At 37.4% G+C, this 16473-nt stretch overlaps 3 protein-coding genes across 4 annotated transcripts in view; 1 reads left to right on the top strand and 2 right to left on the bottom strand.

Annotated features, from left to right (window-relative positions):
* The window catches only part of LOC123003575 (mediator of RNA polymerase II transcription subunit 13), a 28774-nt gene extending 22859 nt beyond the window's left edge, over window positions 1-5915 (bottom strand). For both annotated transcript variants that reach the window (XM_044396395.1, XM_044396396.1), the window contains exon 1: window positions 5332-5915. In XM_044396395.1, the coding sequence (XP_044252330.1) occupies window positions 5332-5400 (69 nt within the window). In that variant the 5' untranslated portion in view covers window positions 5401-5915. The remainder of the gene's footprint in view (window positions 1-5331) is intronic.
* On the top strand, window positions 5678-6748 carry LOC123003579 (39S ribosomal protein L50, mitochondrial). The gene is made up of 3 exons (XM_044396400.1): window positions 5678-5887; window positions 6045-6367; window positions 6418-6748. The coding sequence occupies exons 1-3, from the start codon at window positions 5721-5723 to the stop codon at window positions 6540-6542; spliced, it is 615 nt and encodes a 204-aa protein (XP_044252335.1). The 5' UTR covers window positions 5678-5720; the 3' UTR covers window positions 6543-6748.
* LOC123003574 (protein KIAA0100) lies at window positions 6714-16453 on the bottom strand. The gene is made up of 14 exons (XM_044396393.1): window positions 16313-16453; window positions 16141-16267; window positions 15897-16094; window positions 15579-15851; window positions 14461-15532; window positions 13334-14409; window positions 12299-12542; window positions 10395-10559; window positions 10150-10350; window positions 9559-10101; window positions 7603-9509; window positions 7063-7554; window positions 6908-7012; window positions 6714-6861 (listed from the first exon to the last, which is right to left on the bottom strand). Exons 1-14 carry the CDS (start codon window positions 16369-16371, stop codon window positions 6802-6804), a joined length of 6522 nt encoding a protein of 2173 aa, XP_044252328.1. The 5' UTR covers window positions 16372-16453; the 3' UTR covers window positions 6714-6801.
* Window positions 16454-16473: the final 20 nt, after the last annotated feature.

Genomic DNA, 16473 nt, shown 5'->3' with positions numbered 1-16473 from the left:
TATCCTTTTCGCAACAATGTATTCTATTCCTAACAATTTTTGTTAATACATTCACGTTAAACTTGCTGACTTTGGTTTGATAAATGTTGTAGTACCTACCTACGCTCATCATATTTACTCCATTTATTTTTTTTTCTAATGTGAATTGTTACCATGTTTTCTCTGAAATTATAAAAAAAAAATATCCCCTAGAAGTGGGAAAAGAAAGTGGAAAGAGAGATAAATTAGATCTAATCAAGTATGAATGGCAAACTGGTTTTATATTATAATTTTTTGTTGTACAAAAGGTATTAATATGTTTGTGTACAAATAATAAGTTTTATTTTTCGACACTGTCAAAATTTACGGTTTTTCTCCCATGTAAGGAAGTTTTGACAATTGTTTGGCATTTCTCAATACGAAACGTCAAATTATTTTTAACAGATTTAAAGCAAGTTTAAGCCTTGTTGAGTCTAATTCGAAGAATAAAATGTTGTATTCAACTCGTTTGAGTGTAAATCGGACGCTTTATTCCACCTCGTGGATGGTAAACCACTCGTTACACTCGTGGTTTAAAAATCCACTCGGTCAAATAAAGCGTCCGATTTACACTCAAACTCGTCGAATAAATAACTATAAACTTGTTACCGTTAGACACTAAAAAAATTTTAATCAAGTTTTTCTGGAAAATATACAGGTGTGCCAGAACTCGCGCCCCAGAGAAAAATGCCCATGTAAGGTACGATACCAGAAACATAGAAAAAATTTTTAAAAAATTCTATCTATAAAAGCTTCGAAGTTATGACAGTTTGAATTTTGCACTTTGACTCTATTTATTTCTCTTCGAAAAATAATTTTCCAAGTTTTTTTGCACCAGGAAGAGGAAACAAGGAAGTTGTATCCTAAATTGAAACTTTGTTTTATGTTATTTGTGGCTTTTATTGGCAAAATTTTTGTCCCTTTACTAAATAATTATAACAAAACATATACAAAATCATCGGTATCATTAAACAGACATGAAAAAATGTCAAAAGTCAAAAAATAAATGTCAAATTTTTTTGACAGATTCTTTAAGTAGTCTCTTACTCTAGCTGGAAACGTAAAGATTGACATCTAAATGCCAACGTTCATCTCTGCCAGATTTACCCAAATTTAAAATCTCATTTTGAAAGATTATTAGTTTTACTAGAATTACAATTGTGTCTATGTTTTTACACTTTGTCCACAATTAATTAATAAAATATTTGTTTAAAAATGTTAAGGCAATCAAAAACTTGTTATACCTACTACAAGACTACTCTGTTAAATAAAACAATATTCTACTAAATCTATTAAGATAAAATGAAACATCACAAATTGTTTATCTTGATTATGAACGAGAATTAAATTATTATCTTTAAGTTGGTTTGTTTACAAATCATTTATCATAAGAAACGATAAGGTAAGTAAAAAATATCACTATTTATGACAAATTGTCTTATCACTTTCCGAAATCAGTAATTTTATTTCCTTACTAAGTAATATTTCTTATTTGTTTTTAATAAATATGATATTATAACACACTTCTAAATTATTGAGTACTTCCTTGATTTTCCATTAACTTTTTCAACGGAAGCTGGGTAACTGGGTAAAATACAGCAGATACGTAAGTTGTTTGTTTATAATTACTTTATTTTATTTTAAAAAGATCTTTATTTGAAGCATCAGCATCCTGGTAACGGAACCAAAACAAATAACAAAAAAGAAACAGTCGCTGTTTAAAAAAAAAAACAATCTTGAAAAATTAATCAAATTTCGAAATATGTATTTTAAAACGTCCACATGCATTTGTTATTTGTATATAACAGTGGTTACTTTTTGACATTTTTTTAAATTCTTATTAAAACAAACGCTTTTTTCAGATTTCAATTTTTTATCAGATAAATAAATTAAGAATACAATTCATTCACTTATCTCAAGTGCACTTTTGTATACAAATAGCCAAAAACACTACAAACGGTAGAAAAAAAAATATTCTAGAGTGAAAAATAAAAATCTGCGGTGTGTAATAATAAGTGACAAAATGTTCCCCAAACCAAAACAAAATCCCTTTCGTTGGTAGTATCCAAACGCGCGACCGGAAAAAACCTTTAGTTGGAATCACCGAAGGGTCGTTTCAACCCTCCGTTTTGTGACTTTATTGATTGTTGTGCGATTTGTTGGGGGTTCGGCGGTGTGTATTGATGCTGGCCGAATCCGAAGAGCATGTACAAGTGTGGCGGTGGTGTTTGCACGATCGATACACACGCACACACTCCTTGACCTGCAAACTGTGTCACGGTGGACTCAGACCGGTCCTGGTGCATGCGTTCATACAGAAATGATCGAATATGTGCCAAGTGCAGGGGAACCAACCGATTTGGTGACGAGAGAGTTAAATCACACCGTCGTTTTCAAACCACGTGTGAGCCGCCTCTTCGGAATGTTGTCGAGGAAAACAAGACGTTATCGGTGCACACGCGCGAGCCATAGACACAAAAGAGACCACCGATGACGCGAACGAGCGGTTTTACAAGAACAGACGGTGTTGAATGGCGGATTTGGAAGGATTTTGGGGCCGCTAAAAGGGGACGGTTCAGGTAGAATGCTGCACCGGCTTCTTGCACAGACTATTCTACAAGGATAATAAATTTCCACCATTTAGGGCAAATAATTAGAAATTTTCACTGGGTGTTTAAAAGTGGGTCACATTAAGATTTTGCTCTCAATACGGTTTTTTCTAGAAATGAATTTTTGATGATGAATTCAAAATTTTCCATGCTCAAATTGACCCACTTCGATAAGGTGATTATTGTAATGCATATTTTTAAGGTATGCAATCCGACATTAATATACGAAATTTATAGCACATGGGGAGAACATAAAGTTAGCACTCAATGTAGTAAATATTAATTTCTCGAATATGGTAGTAAAAGATTTATGGGACCTCGTGGATATTTTCGAAACGGAGGCGTCTTGTCGGCACTTCCTGTATTTTTTCAGGAATAAAACTGAACGAAAAATTGCCGATAGTAAAATTCGACAAATATTTATCCTACTTAAAATTGTAATAATTCGTCAAGGAAAAATCGTTAAATTTGCTAATATTATAAGCACACGCAACAACAATTCGAAACGGATGTTGCGTTCTTCCACTGATTTTGCCAAATTTTGAATAAATTTAGTGTCAAATTTTGTAATTTGGTGATGTGATGCAACAGGTGGTGTTTTCACATCTAAGAAGAAGAAAAACAGCCTACAAAGCGAAAAATAGTTTATTATTATACATGTTTTATAAGATGGTATATTATTGCACGCATGGGTTTAATAAAGTACAACGAGCGTAGCGAAGAGTGTGCGACAAAACGCCTTAGTGGAATACTTACAGTATTTTTTTCACATTGCTCTGTTAGTTTTATTAAAATTTCTGTTTAAACGAAATTTCATTTCACGTAGTGATTTTTTATCTATGATATTTGGATTCGTACATGTGTTTTAATTGTTATTGTTTTATTTTGGTGAATATTCAAGGTTCAGGAAAAAAATGCCCAAAAATAGCCTTCATTATCACACCGTTTTTGGTGTTTTAACACATAAGAGTCAAAACGTAAAGCAGAAAATTTTCTTTTAAACGTAACAAACCGCGGAAATGTCATGTCTTTAGATAATTTAATCCGAAAAAGTAAACACTCATTCATCACCAGACATTTCTTTACATTTTCTTTCCGGAATCAGCACGACATAATTATATTTGAAACACTTATTTACGTAAATTTCTCCCATTCATCTTCCACCTAAGAATAAAAATAAACTTATCAGTAAAAATTCGCTCTCATCAAGGCTAAAGATGAATCACAAAACGTCTAAAAATACCGAAAAACTGAATTTGTTTTACGACAAAACGTAATTAATTAGTCATACTGCGACCACAATGAATGTGATACAGTTAATTGTCTTATTAAATTTGTCTGGGGATTACTAATAAATTGTGTGGCCTTCCCTCTGGCTATTTGGGCCAAATTTTGTAGCGAACTAAAGCTTAATCAAGGTCATTTTTTTTCCTCCTTATCTCGGCTATTTACCAACAAGTTTAAAAAAGAAAATGTAATATAATTTTATGTACGAGTTATTTATTATAGACCACTTGTGGATTTCTTCCTCCTTCACATCCCAATCTTGAGAATGCACTGCGATAAGATATCAGTATTATCGATGACGTAACGCGGCGGAATCTTTCGCCATTTAAATACCATTGGGAGATATTAAGAGTCAAAGTGATAAACAAACGTGTTGCTTGTTTATACACCTTCAGAAATTGATAAGAAACTCGCTATACAATAAACATTTTTTAGTGGTAATGGAAAATATGTAAAGTGATCGGTTGTTGTTTGGTAGTGACGCAATAATAAGATATTTTGTTTATTTAGTTCACAATATTGCAAAGTACATGTTCACTTCTCAATGTGTTTGAAACAAAGTCTTGCGATAATAACACGATAAGCTCAAGGTCGATGTGTTTAACCTCTTGTCTAACGAGGATATCGACAAGAATCCAGGGGCGTCGTCAAAATTCGAAAACCGTAAATTTCGCGCCAAAAATTAAACGTATAAAAAACAATTAGGTTATGTTAGAATAACGAACTCTAATTAATCTGTGATTTCTTCAGCCATTAAGTAAACTTTCTAAAAGTAAAGCGGAACTGATTGCTGCAAAACAAACACTTTAAGTGGATTATCACCGGAATTCCGAAAAATCCGGGATTTTTTTTCGTGAATTAGAGTGGGCTGTGTAAATAGTCCAGTGTATTATTAAAATGTTGCAAGTAGGCTGGCCTCTTAATCAGCTGCGTTTATACCATAGACTGTACGCCTGTCACTAGCCGCTTCGGCGCGACGTTGCCACATCTCAGCCCACATACGTCAATGTCAAATATCTCGCAGCGAAGGCATGCGGAACATGCCTGGGAGCCGTCTCGGGGATGGCTTGCAGGACTCTAGGCATGTTCAGGTGTGGGCATTGGAGGAAATGTGCGTGATCTAGATAGGCATGAAGGAGAAACAGAAGAGAATCGAGACCGTTACATGAAAGCGCGGCAACAGCGCTTCGCGTTCGTTCACACGAAATCGTCGAACACCCGCAATGTTAAAGAAATTGTCTTTGAGGAATTGGTCGAATTTGCGCAAAATGCTGATGGAAACGCAGGGCATGGCCGAAAAATGTGGCCCCGGGGAGGGGGAACTGTTGATAATTATGTCATTTGCGCCGGGGGAAAGTTTGTCCGTAACGTAAACATTGTCGCAGTGTGAATGGTTTGGGGGCTGTCGGGGACTCACCAGAGCGAAGAAGTTAGTGTGGCAATCCTCTAAACTGGCCCCGTTGGTTTGAAAATTTGGGTGCGTCATGCCTGCTCCATTCTCGGCGATTTTCTGCCCACGACACGAGAACTTATCACAGCACTCACAGGCGCGTTTGGGCCGCACTTAAGCCACCATTTACCTCGATTTTCACCTTTCGATCGCAATGCAAAATGGCGGATAGGAAACAACAAGCCACACTAATTCAGCGCTTCCAATCGGAGGAAAGCAAGAGCCGAGACATTTCACAGTTTCACCGTCCGCTCCAATCCACGACACACGTCGTTGGCGGTGCGCACGCGCTGGAGATGACCGACCGGCGGCGGCACGTCTTAGCGCGCCGACTCGCACCGATCTAGTCGACTACGATGGCGGCGCTGATGAGGCATGGCGGTCTCATGAAGCGGCCCCCAAGCGGGGCTTTCGCGCCCCTGCATCCGCTCCCGTTTGCTACAAAGGCCGAGAAGAAGAAGGGTATCGACAAGAAGCAGCCCCCAAAAATCAACGCTTCGCAACAGTCTCTCGCGGCGAAAGGGTGTGTACCGAGCATACGTTCACGCTGAACTGAGGGGAGCCATGGTGCTTCGCCCCGGGTTCGACAAGGTGGCGCGAGGGCGCGCCACCCGACGGTCAATAAATTCGATACTGCGCGTGAAATACGAATTGTTAATATTTTAAAAACGTTTTTTTAGATTCTTGAGGCCTTACGATCCCTACACACCACCAAATGATGTCAACACGAAGCTTGACACGATTTTCGAGAAAGTTCTGGGGGCCACAGAGGGTGACACCAACATACTAAACCTAGCGCAAAAATTCGACTTGTGCATGGCCTGTGCCAAGGAATTCGATAGAGCTATTCCAAACTCTGTTTTGCATTCAATTCAAACTTTAAACGATGTTAGAAACTTTTACCAAACTCCAGTTGACAATGTTACCCCCTTGGATAAAATGCGGAACATGGACTTGCCGGAAAATTTGCATGTACAATACGAATATCACCGATTCCACCCAGGTACAAACCTACATTCAATTTCGCAAGTTTTTAAACTGTTTTTTTTCCAGAAACTGACAAACTCTTCAAGGGACAAACGGCTTATAACCGAGAATCAACTCTAGTTACAGGCTTAAAATATAAAGATAAATACAAAGGGTTCATAGAACGGCAAGAGTGGCCCTTTACTTCATAAATGTAGTCTTGGTTAATTGAATAAAATATTAGAAAAAAAAATATTCTACACCCCGAAGCATATGCAACCAGTAATTCACAAATTGACATTTCTCAGCGTCCAGTGGCGTAACAACCACAAGGTTCTAAATATTTTATTTTGTAAATAATTAACGAAATGATACAAATTTTATATAACAAACAAAATAAATATATTTGCGAAGCACACTTACGCATAAATAGAATAATTTACATAAAAACTAAAATTTATTCAATTTTCGTCATTTGCCAAACTTGAACACCCCACCAACCCCCTTCCTAATACTTTTATTTTCCGGTGCCTAAAACAACCCAATCAGACACCAAAAACGAACCATTGCCACTTACATGTCTTGCACCAAACAACATCCTTGCTTTGTCTTCTTCTTGGGGCGAGGAACTTTCATCCAATGACCCGGTATTTCGTTTGATTTGCAATTTTTGTTTGATTGCCTAAAAAAAACAGCTACAAACTCGTACAAGTGAAAACAAACGCAAATTACTTGGGAGAATATCACACGTTTCGTGTCGTTTCTAATTGCCATCAGGAAATCTAGCCACGTCCAAGTCATATTATGATACTCCAAAGTGGGAATCACAAGAGACACGTCTCGCAAATCTTCGAGATTCTTCTCTTTATTCCCCTTGTAACTGACTTTAACTGGCACTTCAGGGATTTTGATATACACAAAAAGTTTGTTTTTCTCAGCCCGTTCTTTCATTTTTTCCACATCGTCGATCAACACGTAGAAATTCGAATCCCGGTTACGTTTCTGCGCTTTGGATTTTTTCTTAGGTTCGTTACCGTCGTCGCTCACCCTATCGGAATAATCAGCATTTTCACTCTCGCGTTCAGGGAAGCAAAATTTCATCATTGTGCTGTAAAATTTCTTAGTCATACCGACTGTGAGAGGCACTAAATTAATTTCAAAATGCTCCTTAACGGAAATTCCCCCGACTGGAGGCTTCTCGCGACAAAAAATACGCAAAACTTTCTAAAAAAAAGGCAATGAAATCTTGATACGAAAATTTATTAATCGGACCTTGTATTCAATCGGCATTCCGTGTTGAATTTCACTCGGACACAAAATCTCTTTGTAGATCTCATTCGGTAACAAGTTTGTCATTCTTAAGTAACCCAATTCGAGTAAATGCTCGACTGAATCATCATTTTTCGAGTTTTTGGTGTACAAAAAGTTGCTCAAGACTAAATCCGCAATTCCGATTTGTCCGTCAGCTTCGGTGAGTCGCCACTGCGCATGCTTGAAACAGATTTCATTGGCGCGGACTATAGTCAAAGGCTTGTCACTTCTAGTAGTCGCAAGGCGGCTATTAGTCAACAATTGCGTCTCTTTGTAACACGAGAGCATCATATCCAACTCCTCACTTTGCGCATTTAGTTGATTTTTGCACTCGTAGACTTGTTTCTCCAACCGATTCATCTCTTGCACCAACTCTAAATCGTTGGGGTTTTCGGCCAAAGCCTTACTCACAAGATACGTCTCTTTTTCCAACCTCCGTAATTTACTAAAAGTCGTTCTAACTAAAGTTTGTTGATTTTGAATGGGCCTCCTCTGGTCGTCAAGACTATACAGTTGTTGGAAACGCATTCTGGCCAACTTCTCCAAAGCTTCTTTCCGGTGTGGTTCCACATACAGTAACAAATTATTGACAATATCGAGCAACATTGCGTATTGGAGTGAGTTGGTGCACACATCCAAGTCGTAATGCATCAATGTGAAGGCATTGACGGCGTTTTGGCGCCGATCCCAGGGCCCCACGTCCTCCTGTGGCGGTGGTGGGACTTCAGCCACCGCCTCCGGATCGACACTAATGTCACCATAACCGGCGTAAAAAAACTCACATTTGCACCTCGAAACGATTCTTTGTAATTGACGAGAGGTGCTAGGGCCGACTGTATCACTCACAACAGCCCCCACCGAAACACCACTCCCTACCATATTCGGAACTTCAGATGGTTCGGAAATATTAGTCGATTCCTTCTCTTGGATGTTGTCAACAGTCAACCACATTATATTCTCATTGACGGAGTCATTCTCCCCCGCGTTGACCGTGGCATAATACTGCATACATTCCAGAATTCCAGACCACGTCGTTTTCGAGACTAGAGTCCGGTCCTTCCAAACGGGCCGATGTATCCTTTGGATAATCTCAGCTTTGGCAGCACTCAAAATCACGTAACCTTTCGTTTCGCACCCTTTTAGCAACACTTGAGCGTTCACGAGCGCAATTTGCCAGTTTTTATGCTGGACGTCGTCTTCTTGACACGCTTGTAAGCCCTGGAGGTGTTGTTGACGAGTCACCGATGACAAATCATCGCTATAAACCACAGCTTTGTTATCAGCCTCGGCGATTAACTGCTGTAACATATTCGCAGCGTGCCCTGATTGTAATTTAGTGCTTGGGGAGTGGGCGTCTTGAGTCGCCGCCGCGGCTTGGAGAGTCTGAATGGAGGAGTTTGGGGGTGTTCCAGGGGCGTCTGTGTTGCGTCGTTTCAACGGCGTCGTGTTACCATCCTTCCTGAAAGCTTTGAGCGCTTCCGTTGACAAATTCTTTTTCATTTGCTTATTTTTCATGAATGTGTCGAAAAGTGCAAAAGCTACATTTCGATTACTTTTTGTCCATGCACCTCGTAGGTCGTAAACGACCAAGCGATGGGTTGGTGTGTCTTTGTTGCGTTCACAAGTGTTGTGTTCGCGGGTTGGTATCACTGTTTCACGTCCGTAGGAAACCTTGGCGACTGAGAGACAATAACACTTCTCCACTGGTTGTCTCAAAGACATTGCTTCGAATTCGGAATCTTCCTGAAGGGCACTTTTTAGCCAAATTTCAGAATCGTTCAGTTCTGAATTCATGTAGACGATCGACCATTCGGCTTTCGGACGATGGGTTAGCCCATCATCGATGGGCACTAACGATAACATATGTTCTAAAAGTGTGCTTTTAAACGATTTTTTCAATTGAAAATGGATAAATACCGGAACTGGACGATAATCGTCCCCCAATTAACTCACACCCACGTTGCATGGCAAACGACATCCAATAACAAACCTGGAATTTGTGAAGCCCCATTAAGAGATGAACTTTTTTGTAGTGGCGACTAAGTTGGATTTTTCTCGGACGGATATTATTAAAAATTTTGCCTCTTTTCGTGGGTCTTGTCACTCCGGATAAAATCAATTTTAAATTTTCAATCCACCTCAATGTACTTCCATAAAGTAAAAGCATAGGGAAGTCGAAATTTGATTGGTTTGTGACCGGTTTTGTCTCTAGTACGATACTAAGGTTCACATTTTGCGACCTAAAAGCCCTGAAAGAATCATGGACTTGGTTACTGGAATACTCCGGGATTTTATCAGGAGCGCATTGAATGACATTATGGTGGTCGTTGGGGTCACCCAAACACACCCATTGGATACCCAGGATTAACTTCAAGTTGGGCAAATGGAGTAGTTGACAATCGTCGTATTTCGAAGCCGTCCGGACAAAAATATTTAAGTCGCCTTTATACACAAATTTGGCTTAAAACAAACACTGAATTTTTGGTCCAAACATGATGGGTTTAGTACCATTGGTCCAATCCATCACGACTTGACTCCAAGTCAATTCCATCTCCTCGGTGGTATTGTATGGGTCCAAAGACGCGTGCAATAAAACTGTTAATTGTTGCACAACCATGGTCAAACGCCCATGTAATAAAAGACGCATTTTGTCCCAGAAAGACAGTGGGGGTGAAGGGTCACGCGATGGTGCTAGAATTTTCTCGAAACCTTTTCTTTTCATTATTTTTTTTTACACCACTTTTCATACTTACTCAAGTTACATTGCGCAATAACCGGCTCCCAACAAGGCCCAAAAGCGTAACTATACGACTCAATTTCGCAATTAAAATCATGGTAAAATTTCAATGGTAGCATTCCTCGTTCGACTGTGAACGGTTCGAATGGTTCGCCCAAATTAACCACAACGCTGCGTACAGCTTGAAAAAAAAATCGATGAGTGATAATGATAACAAATTATATTAAAAAATAATTAGCCTTCCGGAATAAAACATTCGTATCCTGTTTTCGGATTTAAAAGGACTGAACAGCATTAATGTGCATTTTAACGATGGTGGACAAAGCGAAAATTGTGTATTTTGTTGCATTTTTAGTCGTGTTGGTGGGTGTGACTGAGGGGCAGTTTTGGTTGCCCCCACCGGAAGTAAGTATTTTTTTTAACAAAATATATCCTTTAATCAATATTTTTTTATAGATTAAGTATCCGACACGTCTAGCAGGAGCTAAATCTGCAGACGAAATTATGGAAAAAGTCAACTCGAAGCTTGGAAAAGCCGAATCAAAGGTCGCGCAAGCCGCTGAAAAAGTGTCTGAAAAAGTTTCACCGTTTTTGCAATAACGTTTGTACAATAAAAAACTGATGCAATGACTTTTATGTGCTTCATTGGGGATAAAACAACAAAATTCAAAAGAAAAACTGTTTTATAAAATCACAAAAAAAAATTTTTTCAATAAAATTTTGACTATTAGCAAAAGTATTTTTACAAAAAAAAAATTTTACTGTTGGGAAAAGTATTTTTCAATAAAATTTTGAATATTAGCAAAAGTATTTTTATAAAAAAAAATTTTGACTATTGGGAAAAGTATTTTTATAAAAAAATTCGGCTATTTTGCTTGTACCCAACGGGTGTGGCAAAAGCATAAAACCAAGCAATTTCTATTTAAAAACTGTTTATTTTCCGACAAAAAAAGTTTAATTTTAAAAAAATTCTTTTTGTTTTCGAGTTGTGTATTTTTTATGAATTTAAAAACCAGAACATATCATAATGTTTTATTTTGTATTATATTAAATTCTCCGATGTGTTTTATTTTATGTAATTTTACAATTTTTTATGTGTTATTTGATTAAAAAATGTATCAAGTTTTTATTACCAAAAATCACGCAGTATTTCAGCCGAGAAACGTGGCATTAAATAATTTAAAATTATTGTACAAAAACTTAACAAAACATACAAAGCTATTTTGACGCGTTATTATTTCAAACAAAATAAAACAATTAGGTAATGACCATTATCATTACCAACCATCAAAAAAATTGTATCAGATCAAAACAATAATGACATCCTGAATGAATGAGCATCAAGGCCAGAACTAAAGATTTTAAAAGTGAAAACCTGAAAAAAACTGCAGTTGAGATCGGACAACAAAATGGCAAGAATCAAAATAATAATATGTCTCGCTTTTTTTTTAATGATCCATAATTTTGCCGAAGCCCAAAATAATAAAAATCCAAACCAAAAAGTAAGTACTTAAAACAAAATTGTAGTAAAACTGGAATCGATATTTTCTACAAGACTGGAGCTTCATTCGTGACAAATAAAGACCAACTGGTCGAAACCCTCATGACAAAAGCCTCCCGCATCCAAGAACGCTTCCCAGCCATCACCGAATTAATCACCGGAATCTTATCAACCATTATGCAACAAAAAAAATAAACAAAACACAAAAATTAAACGTTTTTTAATTCCATCCTTTGTTTCAAGGCGAAGATAAAACCCATGCAAAAGCTGAGCTTTACCGACGACCTCCTGGACATGATTCTCGGCTTAATATTCGACTTGGTGGACAGCTTTCAAGGCGTAATGGACATGTTCGGTGCAATCGGTCGCAAAAAACGCTCGATTTTGTCACAAATTCTAATCAAATAAATTCTACTCACCCCGTCTTGGTGCCACTTGTTCAGCCCCCACCAACTGACCACAAATGTAACACTGTCTAATATCGAGCAACGGCTGGGGGAAATCCCTAAGCTGGAATTTCCACTCTTTGCAACGCAAGGAAACGACTCGACACCAAAGAGTGGTAAAATCGAGCTGCTCCTCAGGCCAGGGACTATCAGCGTCAATCTCTTTCATAATTTTTATCACGTTTTCAGTGCCGTGAATCGACGGATCGGCTAAAATCTTCAAAAAAATTATTGTTTTCGACTCGGCCTCCTACATGGATAAAGAATTTAGTTTTTATACAGCCGGTCTTAATCGCTGTTTAATACAAGAGTTAATTATAATATTTTTCCGTTGATCTACATTAATTAATAAAAAAAAACTCAATTTCATGAGTAAAATTTCCTAAAGTGTATATTTGGTTGCCTAGTCTAATTTTTGTTTGGTTACCATAGATACCTTGTATGTTTAACTGCCTATACTAGAGTTCCCATATTAGAAAATAATAGGGTGTTTCACATAATTTTACGAGGCCTGCGCCTGTAAGATTCAATCAATAATACATATTTTGATACGAACTCGATCACAAATTTTGAAAAATTGGATAATCTTCTCTAGTTTGTTCAACCTTTCAAAAATTACAACGTTTTTAGTTAGTTAGTTATTAAGGTAGATAAACTAGAATCATATTCATACCGTCTCTTGATAGAAAAAATGATAATTGTTTCTGAAAAACTGCAGTTTATGACTATTAATGAAACAGTGATTAGTTTGACAACTACTGTCAGGTTTCCAAAAATTAAATAATTAAATCTGTATTTTTTGTATGGAGTGTTTTGTGACTATTGTATATTTGGGTGCGTACATTAGGCGCAAGCCTCGTAAAGTTGTGTGAAACACTCTGTATATTCAAATATAGGAACTCTAGCCTGTACTAAAACCGTTCATTAATTATTATTAAGTTAAAATTGTGGTCAATTAAAAATAAAAAACGGCCGTATAAAAACGCTTTTGGTTTGAACATCAATTACCATAATCTCAACATTGGTCATGTTCCAGGCGAAAAGCCGGGTTCTAGGGGGCGCTGCTCGCAGCATTTGTTTCGAGCGTTGAATGTAAATTTCAGCGTTCTTCTTCTTCAAATTATTGTACAATTCTTCGACTTTACCGGCCGGTAAATGCAGATGAGTTTTACACAATTCGGCTACTTTCTCCTTTAACATTTTTTGCCGTTTCAAACTCTCGTTGTATTCATCTTCCAGTAATTCAAAATTGTCTCTTAATTTGACCTCAAATGGATCATCGCTCATTTCAAATAAAAACTCTTTCACGTTGATTAATAAATCGCTAGGAAGTGGACTATGAATCGTGAATGGCACCTTCTTGTGATTATGCACAATTTTGAGCCATTTAAACACCGAAATAAACTCGTTTTGTACAGCATCGGCGTAATTGTGTTCGTAGGGAAAGACAGCTTTGAATAAATCAATCGACAAACTCCAGGTTTTGTTCCAAGCGACTTTGAAATTTTCATTATCTAAGCGTTCCTCTCGTATTAATTGACTGTCTTTGATTCGATGCAAATGAAGTCCTTTGATCGTGAAAATGTCACAGCCGTCGATTGAAATCACAGCGGTGGTGTTCTTCACCGTTAAATCGCAACGCGTTTTCGACACGTTGAGCGAATCAATTGAGACTTTTCCCGAATATTTTTCCGAAATTTCCACATGAAACGAAAAAACGCCCATCACGGCACAATTATAAACATTATCACTGCTTGAATTCGCCAATTTCAATCCAAACTCGTCGCGAAGCTCACCCAGAAACTCGCTAATGTCCCTTATCAGAAGCAGAGCTTTCAAGTGGAAATTCGTGGACCAATAAACAGTGATTTCATCAAGTAGACTAATCGTGTTTTTGTTATTTTTCGAATCGACCTGTGCCTGCTTTACAAAAACTTTAAAATTTGAAATATCCTCAGTCCTGATGCAACAATAATAAGCACCGGTGTTGTGAATCGTGAAAATTTTAAACTCCTCAAATTGGATGTTTAACGAGTCCAGATTTTTGATAACATCAACTGAGTTAAGCTGAACGACAAAATACTCTAAAACGCGATTCAAATTCAAGTTTTTTTCTACTACCAACTACAACTCACCTGTGTTTTGCGATTGGAAGAAACAATTGAAGTGGTTGATACCAACATTGACGTAGATTTGGGGTCTGGAGTCTTTACAAATCGCTTTGTGTGATTTTTTTTTATCCAAACCGTACTGTTTCAGGCATTTTATGGCTAACAACACACAATCGGCCAATTCCAAAGACCACTCCAACTGTACCATGTCCAGAAACGAGACAACTTCCATTTCGCAGTTCTCATGTGTCCACACGCGTACCAACACTTTAACAAAATAAACCGGAGTGCCCCAAATGTGCATCTTTTTCGACACGTTGGTGTCCTGATTCCACTCCTTGAAACTCCACCAGAACGACTCAATCAGACATTCGGTCTGCCAATGTCGATCGAGTAGCAATAAATTGAAAAAATACGAGTTGTAGGAAGGCCCACGATGTTTCTGTGCTTGCTCCAACATGAGTTTGACATGATTAAAACCCATCGACGACGTGTGACCGCTCAATTTAATCGTCGCGGAGACTTGTGAAAACTCTGCACAAATATTTATCACCAATTTCTTGACGATATTCTCGATAAAACTGTTTTGGGGTGACAGCTCCAAATCGGTGATTTTTTCTGAACTGAATTGTCGGTTCTTGAGAAAATTCGTATAGACCCAACGATGAATCACGTCGTGGTTGTACGTGAGCAAAAAACTGCTCATTTGGAAGTAAATATTGACAATATCGTTTCGTAATTTAGCATCAATTGTGAGCGACTTTAACGAGAGGAGTTTTTCTCGACTGTTTTGCAATTGGAGGTCGGACATGGCGAAATTAAAAGAGACGAGATTTGAAGTGTCCGATTTTGAGGACTTGTAAGTCAAGGAGAGTTTTTTCAAAGATGAGTTATACTCAATTTGGCTATTTTCTTTGACTCCTTTTAGAGAAGTATCATCGATTTGTATGTAGCACACCTTTGGGATTAATGGTAGAATTCTGTGCAAAAAATCGTCCTCAATTTGGTTGTGTTTTCTAGTTTTGTTACTATGAGCCAGACTGTAAAAACTATCGTTGATAATTGAACTTGTTTGAGACATTTTAAAGTTAAGTTTCTGAAAGTTGTAATTAATTTTTTGTCACACTTGTAGTTTGTTTTACCTCGACTGATAAGGGGCCTTGAGCGATTAAAATGAGGTCCATTGAAACACCAAATCTAAATTCTGCAAGACAAGTCTCCTTTGATTGATTTTCTTGATGTCTTAAGACTTTAGCAGAGGCATCAATTAGGTTTAAACTTACTAATAAGAGTCTCGCATTTTTTAAAATACTACCGTCTAGTCTCAATTCTGAGGCAGTTGCATGAGTGAGACAACCTGGAGTTTCAGACCTTAGTAACATTGCTGATATATTGTAAACGTGCACAGCCATAAACTACAATTATTTGTTATCACTAATACTTAAAAAATCATTGTTTACTTGTGCAAAAGTATTGATAAAATGTGGTATTTTCTTATCTCTGAAATCAAGCGAATTTTTACTGTTTTCTTCAACCGACATAAAGTCGGAGTTTTGGCCAATATCCTTATTGACTCGCACATCTTTTACCACCAAAGTAACCAGTTTTGTGAGTTCTGAATTTAAGAAACTACTCTTGATCCCGATTTCATCAATGTGCTAAAAATTTATTATGTAAGAAAGGATTAAAATAATCATGACTCACAATGTTGAACCCGTCTTTTGATATTTGAATATCACATAGTTTCAAATACGGCAATTTAATACTTCCGATTTTGAGAAAAACGTTGTATTTTCGGCGAAACAGCCATGATATGATGTTTCTAAAACCCCTAAAAACCCAATTATTGCTTGTCCATCACCCCCTCAATGCTTACCATAAAATGACGAAAATTATGAGAAAAAACACCACAATAAATACCAAGAATTCTCCCATTTTCCCCGAGAAAAACAAAATTTTCTTTACACCACCCCCATGACAGCTAGATATTTACGTCATCTGTCAATTTTGAAAAGCAATGCCGCCAAACTCAGCACT

Source organism: Tribolium madens, unplaced genomic scaffold (assembly GCF_015345945.1).
Source record: "Tribolium madens isolate multiple individuals breed KSU strain unplaced genomic scaffold, Tmad_KSU_1.1 Scaffold_1;HRSCAF=32;Tcas5.2_LG8, whole genome shotgun sequence".
In the NCBI taxonomy this organism is placed as follows: Eukaryota; Metazoa; Arthropoda; class Insecta; order Coleoptera; family Tenebrionidae; genus Tribolium; species Tribolium madens.
Note: the sequence above shows the minus strand (reverse complement) of the source record. Positions and strands in the feature narration are given on the sequence as shown.

Bases quoted from the DNA above. Each gene is read 5' to 3' on its own strand.
- LOC123003579 (XM_044396400.1), top strand. From the start codon at position 5,721: ATGGCGGCGCTGATGAGGCATGGCGGTCTCATGAAGCGGCCCCCAAGC. The intron at 5,888-6,044 runs GTGTGTACCGAG...ACGTTTTTTTAG, and splicing joins CAGTCTCTCGCGGCGAAAGG to ATTCTTGAGGCCTTACGATC. The intron at 6,368-6,417 runs GTACAAACCTAC...TTTTTTTTCCAG, and splicing joins ATATCACCGATTCCACCCAG to AAACTGACAAACTCTTCAAG.
- LOC123003574 (XM_044396393.1), bottom strand. From the start codon at position 16,371: ATGGGAGAATTCTTGGTATTTATTGTGGTGTTTTTTCTCATAATTTTC. The intron at 10,351-10,394 runs GTAAGTATGAAA...TGAAAAGAAAAG, and splicing joins TATTGCGCAATGTAACTTGA to GTTTCGAGAAAATTCTAGCA. The intron at 7,555-7,602 runs GTCCGATTAATA...CCTTTTTTTTAG, and splicing joins GAATGCCGATTGAATACAAG to AAAGTTTTGCGTATTTTTTG.